General features: G+C 46.5%; 1 protein-coding gene across 1 annotated transcript in view; it reads right to left on the bottom strand.

Annotated features, from left to right (window-relative positions):
• LOC115074893 (tetratricopeptide repeat protein 24-like) overlaps positions 1 to 17,621 on the bottom strand; it is a 106,660-nt gene that overhangs the window by 35,401 nt on the left and 53,638 nt on the right. The window contains exons 2-3 of the mRNA XM_029574854.1: positions 15,015 to 15,696; positions 13,234 to 13,449 (exon numbers count right to left, since the gene is read on the bottom strand). Of these exons, the coding sequence (XP_029430714.1) occupies positions 13,234 to 13,449; positions 15,015 to 15,678 (880 nt within the window). The 5' untranslated portion in view covers positions 15,679 to 15,696. The remainder of the gene's footprint in view (positions 1 to 13,233; positions 13,450 to 15,014; positions 15,697 to 17,621) is intronic.

The raw sequence follows: 17,621 nt of genomic DNA on the forward strand, positions 1-17,621 counted from the left end.
GCAGACTATGCAGCCTTTAATGAGCAACAATTATCTTCCCTGGTTCTTTTTTGGTATACTGCAAAAGTGGTACTAAGGGGTGAAATTATTTCATTCATGTCCCATAGGAAAAAGTCCATGAATCATAGACTTCTGACTTTGACTTCCCAGCTTACACAGAGGCTCGCGCACGCTTAGCGAAGCACTATACACCACGACCTGAGCATATTATCAGACTGTACAGGGAGAGTTGAACACTTTATTACATCAGAGAGCCCGCAAAAGTGTCCTGTATTATCAATACAAGTTATTTCAGCATAGTAACAAATCTGGAAAGTTATTGGCCAACTTAGTGAAGTCAGCGCGTGGTTCATGTCACATTCCAACTTTACGTTCCCCTACTGGTCGCTTGCTCACGGATCGCACGGAAATACTCCATTGTTTTCAGAATTTTTATAGCTCATTATACACAGCTGAGGGTTGGAATACAGACGCTTGTGAGCAATTTTGTTCTAAATTTCAACTCCCTCAGCTAACAGTGGAACAAAAGGATTATCTGAATAGGCCGATCTCTTTGGAAGAAATCAGTCTGGTAATCCAGCAGGCGAAATGGTTTAAGGCTCCGGGGCCCGATGGGTATGGCACAGAATTTTATAAATGCCTGTTGGATCAGGTAGCCAGTCCGTTGGCTCAGGCATTCTCTGCTATGCTAGAAACTGGTTCCTTCCCAAATCATTCAAACCGAGCGCATGTGACGCTTATTCCAAAACCAGGGAAGGATCCTTTATCACCAGATTCATATCGGCCTATATCTCTGTTAAATTTTGATCATAAGATCTTTGCCAAGGTAATGGCAGATAGGCTGGTGACAGTACTTCCTACTCTGATTGGAATAGACCAGGCTGGTTTTATTTGGAAACGCCATGCGCTTACTAATATCCGGAAAATTATAGCTGCCATGATGATGTGTCAACAATCAGACAACCCCTTTCTGGCCATTAGTTTTGATGCAGAGAAGGCCTTCGATAGGGTTGAATGGCCCTACTTATTTCATACCCTGCACATGATGGGTTTCGAAGGCCTATTTTTACAAGTGATCCGTCTTTTATATTCCAACCCGGAAGCGATCATCTTGGCTAATGGATTCCATTCTGAAGTCTTTAGTATCACACGAGATACGCGACAGGGCTGTCTGCTATCCCCATTATTATTTATCCTCCAACTAGAGCCCTTACTTGTCGCTATCCAACTAACTAAGGAAGTGTGGGGAGTCTGATTTCATTCAACCCTCTTCAAGTACGCAGCATTCGCAGATGATATGTTGGTTTTCCTTACAGATCCGGTCTCATCTTTAAGAGGCTCCTACAACTCATTTGGACCTTTGGGGCCTTCTCAGGTCTGCGTCTTAATATGAGTAAATCCAAAGCCTTGGCCTGTCCAGCAGCGTTGCAGCAGGAGTGGGCAGATGATTTTCCTTTACAGTGGGCAGTAGACTCTTTTAAGTACCTCCGTATTATTATCCCACAGGACCTATCCAGGCTTTATGCCCTGAGTGTTTACCCTCTGTTACATGACACCCTTGAGAGGCTGCAGGCTTGGGCAGCCTTCCCACTTTCATTAGGGAGTAGAGTTCATTGTTCAAGATGGTTATTTTGCCCAAGTGGCTTTACCTCTTTCAAAACCTGCCACTCATCTTACGCCGGGCGGAATTAATACAATTAGACAAGAGTCAGCGGCGGTTTTTCTGGTGGGGTGGGAAGGCAAGGATCCCCTTGGTGTGGCTGCATTTGCCCTGGGGGAGGGGTGGCACGGGGGTTCCGGATATTGCTCTGTATAATTTGGCATGCAATCTTCGGTTAATTAGAGATTGGATTTTGGGTACCTCCAATTTTTTGAACCTGCTTGTGGATCAGGCTTTGGCTAATCCTTACACATTGATTTCCGTCTTACAAGCCACATCATCCAGTTTAAATACTTTTTTGGTACAAAATATTCTTACTAAACCTCTTCGCCAAACATGGGTTAAATTAATGCATTTATTAAAGCTGGATCGCGTTTGTGCTTATCTCTTGCCTATTCAGGGGAACCCTGATTTTCTCCCAGGTTCGCAAACTACCTCTTTTCAAAGATGGGGTAAATTGGGTATTACACAATTGGGTCATGTTTTGAACTCAGAAGGTCAACTCTTATCACTTGTAGAATTAAGGGATATTTATGGTTTCCCTACTACAGAGATCTTCCCGTATTTACAACTCAAACATTATATCGCCTCCATACCACGGACGTTTCGCCATGCAACGTCCTTTCAAACCATAGCAGTGCATTTGCTATTGGAACAGACGCAGCCTCCATCTCTTTCACAACACTATCACTTGCTCAAGCAATTAACTTTTCCAGATAATTGTTCTATTTTGGTAGAAAGGTGGAATCGTGATGGGGTGTTTTTGTTAACTTGTGCTATTATTAATGCCTGTTTTCACCGTATCTCTCAACTCTCAGTCAATATGTATTATCGCAAAATGCAGTATAAATTTATCCGACGCAGCTATATATCTGCTCAAGATGCTTTTAACTCCAGAATAGCACCTTTGCCTCATTGCCTACGTTGTGGCTCAATGGGTTCTTTATCCCACGCCTTTTGGGTGTGTCCTCTGATCTAGCCCTTTTGGCAAAAGGTGGTTTGATATTTGGAATCAGTACTCGAGCTACCTGTTCCTTTTTCCTATTATTGGTTACTCTTTGGCTGCATTTCGCCCTTGTGGGTGAGAGTTCTGGGATCCCGCTTGTTTATTCAAAAAGCTTGCTTAGTCGCTAAAAGGATTATACTTACCAACTGGAGAGAAACTACTAGTCCCTTTTACTGGGCATGGCGTAATAGTCTACACCATATGATGCAAATGGAAGCTTCTATAATGTGCCTATCACCGCGACAGAAGAAGAGATTTCTGAACATTTGGGGTCCGTATCTACAAAGACTTCCACACAGAGTACGCAGCTTGATCATCAATGAGTGATTGAGCCTAAGGTGAATTACCATACTTTGTTTTGTGTGTTAGTTTCATATGATTTAGGCAGCTGACTTCAGACAAAAGACTCCCAGGGTCACAGGGCGGAGGGTGGGGGCAGAACTGATGGGGTATGCTGTATCATTTGCCTTTACAAATTGCTTGGCAGGGGGCATCTCAGGAACTAGATGTCCTAGCTATGTTGTATTCACAGATGCAAACTTAATAAAAATTGTGTTACATAAAAAGCATTGGGGAGAGTATTGAACCCTGGAGAAAGCCAAATGACAAAGGCTAAGGTGTGGAGAAATTCTCCAAGATTAAGCTATTTGTTTGCTATCGAGTAAAAAGGAGAAAAACCAAGTACTACAACCCTCCCCCTCTATAGTATCAAAAATGGAGGAGAAGTCAAGTAAAATTTAAGAGGGAGGAAATTCTCTTATCCATTTGTGTATGTGGGTCATCCTCTAGAGCAATCGGGGTCATCTCTGACTAAGACCAAGCATGAAACCAGATTAGAATGAGTCCAGGCTGTTTGTGCCGTCTAAGGAAGCTTGAAGCTGATGAGTGGTCGCCTGCTCAGTTAATTTTCCCCAAAATGGGAATGTTTGAGATGGGTCTATATTAGTTAATAGGATCATTCATTTTCGAGCAGGCATTTTTCAGCAAAGGATGACTTAAAGCTTGTTTCAAAATAGTTGGCAAATCCACCCTCCCCCCACCTGGCGTGAAGAATTAATTTACAATGTTTATTGAAATAGTTTTCATTTCTGGCTGTAGTTTCATCAGTGACAACTGGATAGGAAAGTGATAGTTTAGTAGAATAGTTTTACCTCCATGGAGTGAAAATATAAATTAGATTTATGACATTCAAAGTGGTAGTTTTAGTAAATCTGGATGATATATTTTCATTCAATGGGGCAATGGTTTTCCTTTTAGCATGGCACATCCAATCTATGTTTGCTTTCTTAAATCTGTTTTGGCTGAGATACATATGCATCTCCACAAAATACTTCTCTACTTTGTAAACACTTTCCAATTATTTTTTTTTTCAATGGAAAGTACAAAAGGTAACACTTAACAATAGATTGGGAAAAAATGGCACAGGATATTAGGGAACGCCTCTCTGATCTCTTGGTTCATGAACAAAAAGCAAACTTGCAAAGCAGAGATAGTTGAGGTCTTATCACAATTTTATAACAATTGAAGCTCTATATGAACTTCTCATCATGCACACTTTAGAGTGTCTATTAATGTTGAGATTACTTACCTGATAATCTCCTTTTCCTTAGTGTAGACAGATGGACTCAGAACAAATGGGTATAGTATGCTCGTGCTAGCAGTTGGAGACAGATCTGACGTCAGCACGGGTATATATATACCCCCACAGGAAGCGTAGCAACTTAGTAATCTTCCTTGCAAAAGCTGTTATGGATGTGTGTACTGACGCTCAGTGAAATAGTAAAACAGGATTCCCCTGACCGATTGATAGTAGCTGGAGACCGCCAGCATTCCCAACCGGAAGGCGTCGACACCTGGCAAAGGGGACGCTCTTATGGAAACAGATAGAAACATAGAAACATAACATAGAAATGACGGCAGAAGAAGACCAAATGGCCCATCCAGTCTGCCCAGCAAGCTTCCCTCATTTCTTCTCTCATACTTATCTGTTTCTCTTAGCTCTTGGTTCTAATTCCCTTCCACCCCCGCCATTAATGTAGAGAGCGGTGATGGAGCTGCATCCAAGTGAAATATCTAGCTTGATTAGTTAGAGGTAGTAGGGGTAGTAACCGCCGCAATAAGCAAGCTACACCCATGCTTATTTGTTTTTACCCAGATTATGTTATACTGCCCTTATTGGTTGTTTATCTTCTCCCCTGCCGTTGAAGCAGGGAGCTATGCTGGATATGCGTGAGGTATCAGTTTTTTTCTTCTCCCCTGCCGTTGAAGCAGAGAGCTATGCTGGATATGCATCGAAAGTGAAGTATCAGGCACATTTGGTTTGGGGTAGTAACCGCCGTAACAAGCCAGCTACTCCCCGCTTTGTGAGTGTGAATCCTTTTTTCTTCTCCCCTGCCGTTGAAGTTATGCTGGATATGCGTGAAGTATCAGTTTTTCTTTTCCCCTGCCGTTGAAGCAGAGAGCTATGCTGGAAATTCGTGATGTATCAGTCTTTCTCCCATGCCGTTGAAGCAGAGCGCCATGCTGGATATGCGTCGAGAGTGAAGTATCAGGTACATTTGGTTTGGGGTAGTAACCGCCGTAACAAGCCAGCTACTCCCCGCTTTGTGAGTGTGAACCCTTTTTTCTTCTCCCCTGCCGTTTAAGCAGAGAGCTCTGCTGGATGTGTGAAGTAACAGTTTTTCTTCTCCCCTGCTGTTGAAGCAGAGAACTATGCTGGATATGCATTGAAAGTGAAGTATAAGAATGCAGTGATCAAGCTAGTTGAAAGGCATCAGGAATAGAGGAAGGTGGAGGTAGTAATTTGGATATTTGGTTTGGGGTAGTAACCGCCGTAACAAGCCAGCTACTCCCGTCTTTGTGAGTGCAAATCCTTTTTTCCACATTTCCTCTTGCTGTTGAAGCTTAGAGTGATGTTGGAGTCACAGTAACCATGTGTATGTTTATTGAATAAGGGTATTGTCTCCAGGCAGTAGCCATCATTCTGGCGAGTCACCTACTCTTCATTGGCGGCCTCTTGACTTTATAGATCCACAGTGTTTATCCCACGCCCCTTTGAAGTCCTTCACAGTTCTGGTCTTCACCACTTCCTCCGGAAGATGACATGGCTTACCCTGAATCAGTGAAACCCATGTACACAGGCAGCTGGGCGGGATGCTGAGTCCATCTGTCTACACTAAGGAAAAGGAGATTATCAGGTAAGTAATCTCAACATTTCCTGGTGTGTAGCCAGATGGACTCAGAACAAATGGGATGTACAAAAGCTTTACTCCCAGCCTGGGCAGGAGGCTGCCTGAGGACCATGTAGGACCTCCCTCACAAATGCTGTGTCCTCCCTGGCCTGGACATCCAGACGGTAGAACCTGGAGAAGGTATGGAGGGAGGACCACGTCGCCACTTTACAGATTTCTGCAGGCGACAGCATCCTGGATTCTGCCCAGGATGCCGCTTGTGCTCTGGTAGAATGAGCCTTGACTTGTAGAGGCGGAGACTTCCCGGCCTCCACGTAAGCTGCTCTGATAGCTTCTTTAATCCAGCGGGCGATGGTGGGCCGAGAGGCCGCTTCCCCTTGTCGTTTCCCGCTGTGCAGGACGAACAGATGGTCTGTCTTTCGGACGTCTTCTGTCATTTCCAGATATCTGGGCAGTATTCTGCCTATGTCGAGATGGCGTAGCAGACGCCCTTCTTCAGATTTCTTCAAACCCGCCGTAGTAGGCAAGGATATAGTTTGGTTAAGGTGAAACTGTGAGACCACTTTAGGTAGAAAGGAGGGAACCGTGCGAAGATGGATAGCCTCTGGAGTGATTCTCAGAAAGGGATCATGGCAGGACAGTGCTTGTAGCTCTGAGATGCGGCGTGCTGAACACACCGCCAATAGGAACACCATCTTCAAAGTTAGAGAATGAAGAGACAGGCCCCGAAGGGGTCTGAAGGTGGATCCCGTGAGGAAATCCAAAACAAGGTTGAGGTTCCACAAAGGCACTGGCCACTTCAGTGGCGGACGAATGTGCTTAACTCCTTTCAGGAAGCGAGACACATCTGGATGCGTGGCAATGGTCTTGCCATCCCTCCTGGGGCCATAGCAAGACAGCGCAGCCACCTGAACCTTGATGGAGCTGAGGGAGAGACCCTTCTGAAGTCCATCTTGTAGGAAATCCAACACATTAGGGATTGTGGTCGCATGTGGATTGGTGCCATGAGTGTCGCACCATGCTTCGAATACTCTCCAGATCCTTACGTAGGTGAGGGATGTGGAAAACTTGCGAGCTCGGAGGAGTGTATCTATCACGGGCTCCGAGTAACCTCTTTTCTTCAGTCTAGCCCTCTCAATGGCCAGACCGTAAGAGAGAATTGAGCTGGATTCTCGTGGAGGATGGGACCTTGACGTAGAAGGTCCCGGAGAGGAGGCAGGGGAAGAGGCTCCCCTGCCAGTAGTCTTCTCATGTCCGCGTACCAGGGTCTTCTTGGCCAGTCTGGTGCCACTAGAAGAACTAGGCCCTGGTGTTTCTGAATCTTGTGGATGATGGCGCCCAGCAGAGGCCACGGAGGAAAGGCGTATAGCAGAGTCCCTGGAGGCCATGGCTGAACCAGGGCATCGATTCCGTGTGAGAACGGGTCGCGCTTGCGGCTGAAGTATCTGGGTACTTGAGCATTGGACTTGTCCGCCAGTAAATCCATGTCCGGAATCCCCCAGTGATCCACAATCATCTGGAAGGCTGTGGGTGACAGCTGCCACTCTCCCGGATTTAGGCTTTCTCTGCTGAGGTAGTCTGCCGTGGTGTTGTCCTTCCCGGCAATGTGGACGGTGGAGACGTCCTGAAGATTCGCCTCTGCCCAAGCCATCAGTGGGGCGATCTCCAGAGATACTTGTCGGCTTCTGGTTCCACCCTGACGGTTGATGTATGTCACCGTGGTGGCATTGTCGGACATCACTCTGACTGCTCTGTTCTTCAGTCTGTGAGCAAATCGAAGGCATGCCAATCGGACTGCCCGAGCCTCTAGACGGTTGATGTTCCACGCTGACTCTTCTCTGTTCCACCGCCCTTGTGCGGTGAGTCCCTCGCAGTATGCTCCCCAGCCGCTCAGGCTGGCATCTGTTGTGAGCAGAGTCCATGTGGGGGAGGACATCTTCGACCCCCTGCTCATGTGGTCGGACTGCAACCACCACCGTAACTGGGTCCATACTCTGGCAGGCAGAGGTAGGTGCGTGGAATAGTTCCATAGCTGAGGGCTCCAGTGAGAGAGCAGGGAGTGTTGTAGAGGTCTCATATGGGCCCTTGCCCAAGGTACCACTTCCAGGGTGGATGCCATGAGACCGAGAACCTGCAGATAATCCCAAGCTATGGGCCAACTGGCTCCCATCAGGTACTGGATACGCATCTGGAGTTTTAACCTTCTCTTGGTAGTGAGACTGACTGTGTCTGCCTGGGTGTCGAAATGTACTCCCAGGTATTCCAGCGACTGGGAAGGCTGTAGGCAACTCTTGCTGAGGTTGATTACCCAGCCCAAGCTTTCCAGAAGGGCGATCACTCTGTCGGTTGTCCGATGGCTCTCCTCTCGCGATTTCGCCCTGATCAGCCAGTCGTCTAGGTAGGGATGGACCAGGATTCCTTCCCGTCTGAGTGCCGCCGCTACCACTACGACCACCTTGGTGAAGGTCCGTGGTGACGTGGCCAACCCGAAAGGCAGAGCCCTGAATTGGAAGTGGCGGCCTAGAACCTTGAAGTGCAGGTAGCGCTGATGATCTGGATGGATCGGGATATGTAGGTAGGCTTCCGACAAGTCTAAGGCCGTGAGGAATTCTCCTGGCTGTACTGCGGTCTTGACGGAGCGCAGAGTTTCCATGCGAAACCTTGGGACCCTTAAGTATCGATTGACTGACTTGAGGTCCAGTACGGGCCGAAAGGTGCCCCCTTTCTTGGGTACCATGAAATAAATGGAATAGTGTCCAGAATTCACTTCCCAGGCAGGTACTGGGATGATAGCGTTCAAGGACAGGAGCCTCGCCAGGGTAGCTTCCAATGCTGCCTTCTTGTGTATGGGACATGAAGATTCCACAAACTTGTCCGGAGGGAGATGATGAAAGTCCAGATAATATCCCTCTCGGATAATGGCAAGGACCCACTGGTCCGACGTGATCTCGACCCATCTGGGGTAGAAGAGGGTTAACCTGCCCCCTATGGCTCCGTCCCCCAGATGAATCGGTGGATTCTCATTGTGAGGCGCGGCCGGGACCGGAGCCCGGGCTCCCCTCTTGCGCTGCTTGGTCCGAAAGGACTGATTCCTGGCCTGAGGATGCGGCGCCTGGTAGCGACTCCTGTAAGGAATGAAGCGCTGTGAACTCCTGCCCCTGGAGGGCCTTGGAAAGGCGCGCTGGTTCCTTCTGAACCGATCTTCCGGCAGTCTAGGCACTGGAGAGGTGCCCCATGTACTGGCCAGTTTATCAAGGTCGCTGCCAAATAGGAAAGAGCCCTTAAAGGGCAATCTGGTGAGGCGTGTCTTTGAAGGTGCATCAGCTGACCATTTCCGGATCCAGAGCTGCCTCCTGGCAGCTACGGGGGATGAGATCCCCTTGGCTGTTGTCCGGACTAGGTCTGATACAGCATCCGTGAGGAACGAGAGAACTGACTCCATGTCTGCTGCTGGAGCGTTGTTCCTGACCTGTGACAAACAGGAACGCGTCACCACTGTGCAGCAGGTTGCGATCCGCAAAGATAGAGCTGCCACCTCAAAAGTCTGTTTCAGAATGGCGTCCAGTCGCCGGACATGAGGCTCTTTGAGGGCTGACCCCCCTCAACTGGAATGGTAGTGCGCTTGACTACAGCGCTAATCAAGGCGTCCACCTGAAGGCACGCCAGCAGCTCCTGGATAGCCGGTGCCAGGGGGTACATGCCTGTCAGGGCCCTGACCCCCTTTGAATGAGGCCGCTGGTGCAGCCCATTCTAAATCTATCAGTTGCTGTGCTGCTTGCAGGAATGGAAAATGGCGGGCTGTAGGACGAAGACCTTCCAGCAGGGGGTTCTGCGCAGAGGGTACCGTAGCGCTGGGACCTGTAATATCCAACTCCGCCAGGCACTGAGACACCAGGTCGGAGAGATCCTCCTTAGGGAAGAACCGCCTCATGGTTCTATATGGCTCAATCCCTGAGGGAAGTTCCCCTTCGTCCGGGAGTTCAGACTCGTCCGGTGAGACCTCCTGGTCCGACTGATCCGGACTGTCTAGCAGCGGGAGGTCCCGCTCACGATAAGGGCGTGAGGGTCCAGGAACAGGATCCGCTGGAGCCGCAACCGCAGCAGCCGCCGCAGCAGCCGCAGCAGGAACAGCAGAAACAGCAGGAACCGCAGGGCCTGGACGGGAAGCCGTTTGCATCTGTACAAAGGCATGAATCCCCTTAAAGAGATCCACCCAGGAAATGGAAGCGGTCTCCAATCGCCGGGGTACAAGATCCCCTGGGATTCCAGATTGGTCGAGACTGCCCGCTAAATCCGGGGTAGCCCCTGGGGAACTGTCAGCAAATCGGGGCTGAGACTGGTCCTGGCCTGAGGGTCCCACGGCCTCCTCACATTGGCCACATAGGGAGTCTGGCTCTTCACTGTGCGTGGCTCTAAGCTGGCATGCAGAGCAGAGGCCGAGGGCTTTAATGCCGGAGGCAGGAGGTGCCCCCGCTGAAGACGCTGAGGCGTTCTTTTCCATTGAAAAGTATGCGCTGAATGATATGTGGCAGCAATATAAGCTTAATATAACAGGCGCACAATTATATGCGGCAGCAATCTACGCTTAATACAACAGGCGCACAATAAGAAGCGGCAGCAATATACGCGTAATACAACAGGCGCACAATAATAAGCGGCAGCAATATACGCTGAATACAACAGGCGCACAATAATATGCGGCAGCAATATACGCTTAGAACTGGCGCACAATAATATGCGGCAGCAATATACGCTGAATACAACAGGCGCACAATAATATGCGGCAGCAATATACGCTTAGAACTGGCGCACAATAATATGCGGCAGCAATATACGCTTAATAATATGCGGGCAGCAATATACGCTCGATGATATTCAATATGCTCTCAGCAATATACGGTCAGCAATACACGCTCAATAGTATACAATATGCTCTCAGCAATAAGCGGTCAGCAATACACGCTCAATAGTATACAATATGCTCTCAGCAATAAGCGGTCAGCAATACACGCTCAATGGTATTCAATATGCTCTCAGCAATAAGCGGTCAGCAATATACGCACAATGATGTATATAATATGCGCTTAGTCATAAACATGCGCCTATCACGGGCGCTCAATACCTGAATAAGGCCCACAAAATTGCGCCCTCCACGGCGTGCCACACCGCCGATCCTCGGTTCCTCGGAGACCAAAAGTAAGAGATGTACACCTTACCTGATCCTCGGCGCTTCCCGGCTGGAACCCGGGCGGTCTCCGGCTGCGGGGGGAGAGGGCAAGTACCTTCACCGCCGCGTTTGAGGATATGCATCCGCAGCCTCGTCCACGCCGGGACCGAGGCGCCTCGTATGCCTCACCCGAACCTCGCCCGGGGGCTACGTCCCTGCCGTGATTCGGCCACCGGACCGAGGTCTTAAACCTCCGGGGGATCACGGAAATCACGCCGGGAAACTCTACTGGGGGAGGGACCTTAGGGTATCACCGCAGGAGTGCGGGGCTCGATGCTGTAGAAGTTTTAGCAAAAAGAAAGTAGAAAGTAGATTTGGAAAACACGCTCAGCGAGCGTGCAGGCTCTCCAAACTGCTTTGGAGACGGAAATTACTAAGTTGCTACGCTTCCTGTGGGGGTATATATACCTGTGCTGACATCAGATCCGTCTCCAACTGCTAGCACGAGCATACTATACCCATTTGTTCTGAGTCCATCTGGCTACACGCCAGGAAATGTGCATTAACCTGCATTAATAAACAGATCCCTTAGGGGTAGATTTTACAAAATTACGCACATGCGTACTTTTGTTCACGCACCAGGCGCAAACACGAGTATGCGGGATTTTAATAGATATGTGCATAGCCGTTGAAATCCAGGATCGACGCGTGCAAGGCTGAGCAAAAATCGGCAGCCTGCGCGCAGCCGGCCTCAGAAAGTTCCCTCTGAGGCCGCTCCGAAATCGGAGCGGCCTCAGAGGGAACTTTCCTTCTGCCTCCCCCCACCTAACCCACCGCCCCAGCCCCATCTAAACCCCCCCTACCTTTATTCCAGAAGTTACGCCTGCTCTCGGGCCGGCTGCCGGCGCGCCATGTTCGGGTCCGGGGGCTGATCCGGAGGCTGTGGCCCCGCCCCCGGCCGGAACCATGCCCGTGGCCCCGCCCACAGGTGATGCCACGTCCCCCCACCCAGGAAAGCCCCGGGACTTTCGCGCATCCTGGGGCTTGCGCATGCCGCCGAGCCTATGCAAGATAGGCTCGGCGTGTGGTGGTGGTGGGGGGGGGGGGGGGGGTTGGTTTTCGGGGGTTGCGCGCGTAACCTTTTGAAAATCTACCCCTTAGGTTGTAGGTATACTGAATCAGGGACTCATTGTAACTGAATGTAATTATCTGTAAAGTGCACTGGTTTGAGGTACTATATAAAGATCCCTAAAAAAACTACTCATGGTAGGGGTGTCTCTTTATCGAACACTAGGCCATATTTATTAAGGCTTTTCTCCCATTTTGTGCCTATGGGGAAAAACCTTTAGTGAATCAGGTACACTATGAGGTCGATTTTAAAAGTGTTGCTCACATAAAAATGCTCATAGGTGCATGTGGGCTGTGCGTGAGCAATACGGATTTTAAAAGCCACAGATTAAGCATGTATGTACCTGTGCGTGTGTGAGAAATAAGAGGGGCGGAAAAGGGGTGGGGATCAGGTGTTCCAGGTGGGGGCCAACACTTAATGCACGTAACTCTGTATTTTAAAACCAAAAACTGCAGCGCTCGTAGGCTAGATAGCCACGTAACCTTACTGCTGCTCCTGCAGAGGAGAAAGTCTGCAGATCTCTAGGACTTATAGGACAGGGTGAGGGGGTCCAGGTCAACTGGGAACATACAGGATGAAGAACCAGAGGGGTCTGAAAGACCTTGATAAACCTGGGTAAACTGGGAATGAGCCTCATGCAAGCAGGTTTTAAAATCCGCTTACATACGTGCGTAAACGCTGACAAAGTCCTATGGAAGTCACACATGTGCTAGCTGTGCTCGATTAACCTCTTAAAATTAGAAGCATACATAGGCATGGTTGGTATGTTTTATTATATATGTGTGGAAGTACACACACGATTTAAATTTCCAGCGTACCTTTGCTTGTGAATGGGGGCACACACACACTCATTTTAAAATTACCATCTGTATGTCCTTTCACTAAAATTCTCCATTTTTCTTTCCTTAGTATTGTCTTATTTATCAATGTACACTTCTGTAATACATCAATTCATCATAACTGCAAAATTACCAAGGAACTCAAAACTTTGCACACAGATGTTTACATTTTTTCTGAAGCTGAGGGGTCGCCGCTGTCAGCCTTTACTTGGAATTCCATACTGTGATCCTGGTATCTTACCGTACATGTCAGCTGCCTCTGCATGGCATCTCAATGATGGCTCATACTGGCCCAGGGCATTGTCCACTGCTCCTAGATTTTGGAGCAGTACAGCTATCTTCTGTCTGGAGAAGCTTGTCTCCCTGCAGGTGTCCAGGCTTTCTGCAAAGCACTGCCTGGCCTGACCAAAGCACTTCATTTCAGCATAATGCAGCCCAATGTGATTGTAGAGTTTTCCTGATCAAGAGATCAAAATATTCCCCAGATTAGGAAAATGCTTCACACCTTTCATTCTGTAAGAACTATGGTTACAATCAAATAATAAAGAGGGAAATAGTGCTGTATCTTTAATTTTGGTTTCCATTGTTCAAATGAACATCTGTGTTCATTTTTTTCTAAGAAAGACTGATACTATATTTACAATGGGATATGTTAACATTTGTATTTTTCTTTCTAATATTATTTTATCCATATTATAGAAATCCTTTTACTGTCATACATTTAGAGAAAAACAAATGTCATTTAGGGATACTGTATTCTTGCAATGCACTATAAATTAAAAAAATTGTAATTTTATTGTGTTACAATCAGCATGTGCAAAATTGTTTCTGGTAAAACATGGGAATGACCAGTAAGTCATCATTAGAGATATGCAAACTTCTTTTCAAAAAAAGTTCATGAACTAGCTCAAAGCCAGAAAATGTTTGTGGGCCCATCAACAAAAAAATCAGATCCCTTGAATTGGTGCATCTGCTTTGATGTTCAAGGAGTACACCATAGGTCCAATGCAGGTTCCTGCAAAATTAGTGAATCTGTGATAAAATTTACCTTAAAATTCCTTTATTTACAAGGGGAATTTTTTAACGAATATTCCCAGTGAATTCACAGAAAATCTGAATATTCTGTTGGGCTGAAATTCTCCTGGTTTGTTAGATTTTGAATTTTATATACCTATCCAGTTCTCATTAGGGAAGTACCAAAACATCTTTTTGCTTTGCTTTTCATTTCTTTTATTGTTTTAAATTGTTTGTTTCGTTAGTTTTTCAGTTTCTTTTCATTTATTTAAATAAACAAAAAGGAAAACAAAAAACCATTGTCATCCCCATCTCAAAACAGGGCAGTGGCAATCCCAGGTCGCTCCTGCCCGAAAGTACTGCAATTAAAAATGGAGATGGCAATCTGAAGCCAGCATCTTTTTAAATTTCTTCCATGCAAAATGGTGCCAGTCTCAGCCTGGGCCTGGCCAGTGCCATTTTGTATGGTAAAAGTAACAATGGTGCCAACAGATCATAGCCTGTGACATTGTTTTTGTTGTATGTAATGGCGCTGGCCAGGCCCAGTCCCAGGCTGGCATCACTTTATACAGAAGAAATTTAAAATGGCACTGGCTTTTGCCTGGCAGCACCGCTTTTAATCACAATACCAGCAAGGCAGGAGAGACTGGATTGCTCTTGCCCACTGAAGGCACATTAATAAAGTTAGCCTACAGATAGGTCTAGTACAGAGCTCCCAAAGCCTTTCCAGGGGACCCTCAGCCAGTTGAGTTTTCAGGATATCCACAATGATTATGCATGAGATAAATGTGCATGCAATGGCAACCTATCATATGCAAATTTATTTCATGCATATTCATGGTAGATATCCTGAAAACCAAATTGACTGTGAGGTCCCCAGCACAGATTTGGAAAGCCCTGTTCTAGTGCAAAGATCTTTGGATTCATGCACAGGGTAAAAGAGGTGACATACAAGAAATCATAATTAATGAAGAATTCATAGCTTGATTGAAGATGGTGTTGACTCACCTAACAATGATTTGTCTGTGACTCCAGTACATAACTGTACACAATTATTTAAAGTTGATAGCACTTCCAGTTTTGAGAATTTCTGACTCTGTATCATATAATTAGCTGCCTCTCTCATGGCCATTGCTGCATCCTCAATCTTCTTTAGTTTCTGATATGAGTGGCCTGCAAGTCTAAAACTGTGTGCACCTGAAGGAAGATTTCCTACAGCCACAAAACAGTAGCCAAGTTTTATTAAGGCATCTGCAATGCTGTTTATTTCATTGAGTCCATACATAGTAATTGCTTTCTCATAGAATTTGACAGCCTTTCTGTGCTCCTTCATTTCATCATAAGCAACTGCGATGTTAAAGTAGAGATTGGCATCCCTCTCGTCAGATCCTTCTGTCCTAGACTGCATCAGGCACTTCAGTCCCTTTTTAGGTTTTCCTGCAGATATGTAGGCAGTGCCCAGATTAAACAAACATGACTTTTGTGTTTGCTTCTCTGACAGTTTACAAGACAATAGAAAAGCTTTCTTGAATATGCTCAAAGCCTGAGCTGTGTCATTGTCATTGAAAGACTTTACTGCAGCTTTGGAAAGTTTTTGGATTTCAATATATATGACAAGGTCTTGGCTGAAGTAATGGCCCTTAGTTGAAGAAGATGTCATAGTAGAAGCCATTTATAATTGGAGGGCAAACTGCAGGGGAAAAATAAAAACAAATAGTTAAAATAATTACAATTCATGCATCCACCACTCTTTTTTAATAAAATATTTTCTGATGCTGTTCTTAGTCAACAGTCCCCCACTCCCATGAGCCTCCTACTGTGATCTCTTGTTCTAGATCCTTCTTTCTTTAGAAAGAAGTTTACTTCTTGTGTGATTTATGCCTTTTGAGTTATTTGAATGTTTCTGCCACATCACTCTATTTCTCTTCTCCTCTAGGGTATACTTATTTAGGGGTAGATTTTTAAACCTGTGCGAGCGCGTCCATGTGCGCCCGCTACCCAGCGTGCACACATGGACACGCGATCTTATAACATGCGCACACATGCCCTTTCCCCCCCCCCCCCTACCTTTTTCCTTTTTTCACTTCTATTTCCAAACTTACTTCAGCCATGGAGCTGAAGTAAGTTGCGCGTGCCGGCCAACTGCCGGCACGCAATCCCCAGCACAACAGCAAATGGCCGCTGTGCCGGGAGCCCCTGCCCCTTTTTGCAAGCCCCGGGACTTAAACGCGACCCGGGGCTTTATGTGCGTTGCCAGGCCTTTTAAAAATAGGCCCGGCGGGCGTAACCTTTTGAAAATCCGGCCCTTAGATCTCATCTCATATGGTTTTTGTTGCAGACCCTGCACCATTTTAGTAATCTGTCTCTGGATTGCTTCCAGCCTGTCTATATTCATTCGGAGTTATGGCTTCCAGAAATGGAATCAACATTACATTCTAGGTGAGTTTCCCACCAATTATCTGTACAGAAATATTATCACCTCCTGTTTTCTGCTGGTTATACCTCGCGCTGTACACCCTAGCATCCCTCTGGCTCTGACCATCTTATCCCACTGTTTTGCCACCTTGAGGTCATCAGATACAATCACCCCAAGGTGTCTCTCCTGGTTGGTGCGCATCAGAATCTCATCCTCTTTGTGTATCAGTCCTTCTGATTTCTGCACCCTAAAATGTACAACTCTGCACTTTTGCATTGGATTTTAACTGCTAAGCCCTCAACCAATCCTTCCACTTTCTTATAGCACTTCTTATTCTCTGTTGCAGATCTTAGTGTCATTTGCAGAAAGGCAAGTCTTTCCTTCTAATCCTTCTGCTACATCACTCACAAAGATATTGAACAGAGCTTATCCCAGGAGCAATCCCTAATGCACATCGATAATCTCCTTTCTATCTTTAGAGTGAATTCAGTTTATGACTGCCAAATGTTGTCTATCACTCAACCAGTTTTGAATCTAATCCACAATCTTTGTACTCACCCCCAGGCTGCTCAGTTTATTTATGAGCCTCCTATGTGAGATAGTTGTATTAGTCTGGTGCAGAAAAAAATGACAGGAGTCGAGTAGCACCTTATAGACCAACCAATTTATTAAAGCAAGAGCTTTTGAGGACAGAGTCCACTTCAGATACTGTGGGTCAGTATCAAAAGCATTGCTGAAATCAAAGGAATTTTGATAGGTGGGGTAAAGGAATTTGAAATGAATAATAAACCACATCCAGCGCATGCTCTTGATTTAATTCTTTAGTCACCCAATCAAAAAAATTGATCATATTCATATGACAATCTTTTTCTGGAAAAACCATGTCTCCTGGGATCCTGCAACTCACTGAATTTTAGATACTATTATCTTGCACTTCAGTAGAGTCTTCATGAATTTTCCCACCACTGAGATAAGACTAACTTGTGGTATACATCTTGTTACCACTTTATTTTTTTTTTTTTTAATAAAAGAAAATCTGCCTGCCTTTCTTCAGTCCCATGGGACAACATCCATCTCCAAAGATAAGAACATAAGAAGTTATTATACTGGGTCAGACTGAAGGCCCATCAAGCCCAGCATCCTTTTTCCAGAGTGGCGAATCCAGGCTACAAGTATCTGGCAACTACCCAAACAAATAG

Source organism: Rhinatrema bivittatum, chromosome 13 (genome assembly GCF_901001135.1).
Source record: "Rhinatrema bivittatum chromosome 13, aRhiBiv1.1, whole genome shotgun sequence".
In the NCBI taxonomy this organism is placed as follows: Eukaryota; Metazoa; Chordata; class Amphibia; order Gymnophiona; family Rhinatrematidae; genus Rhinatrema; species Rhinatrema bivittatum.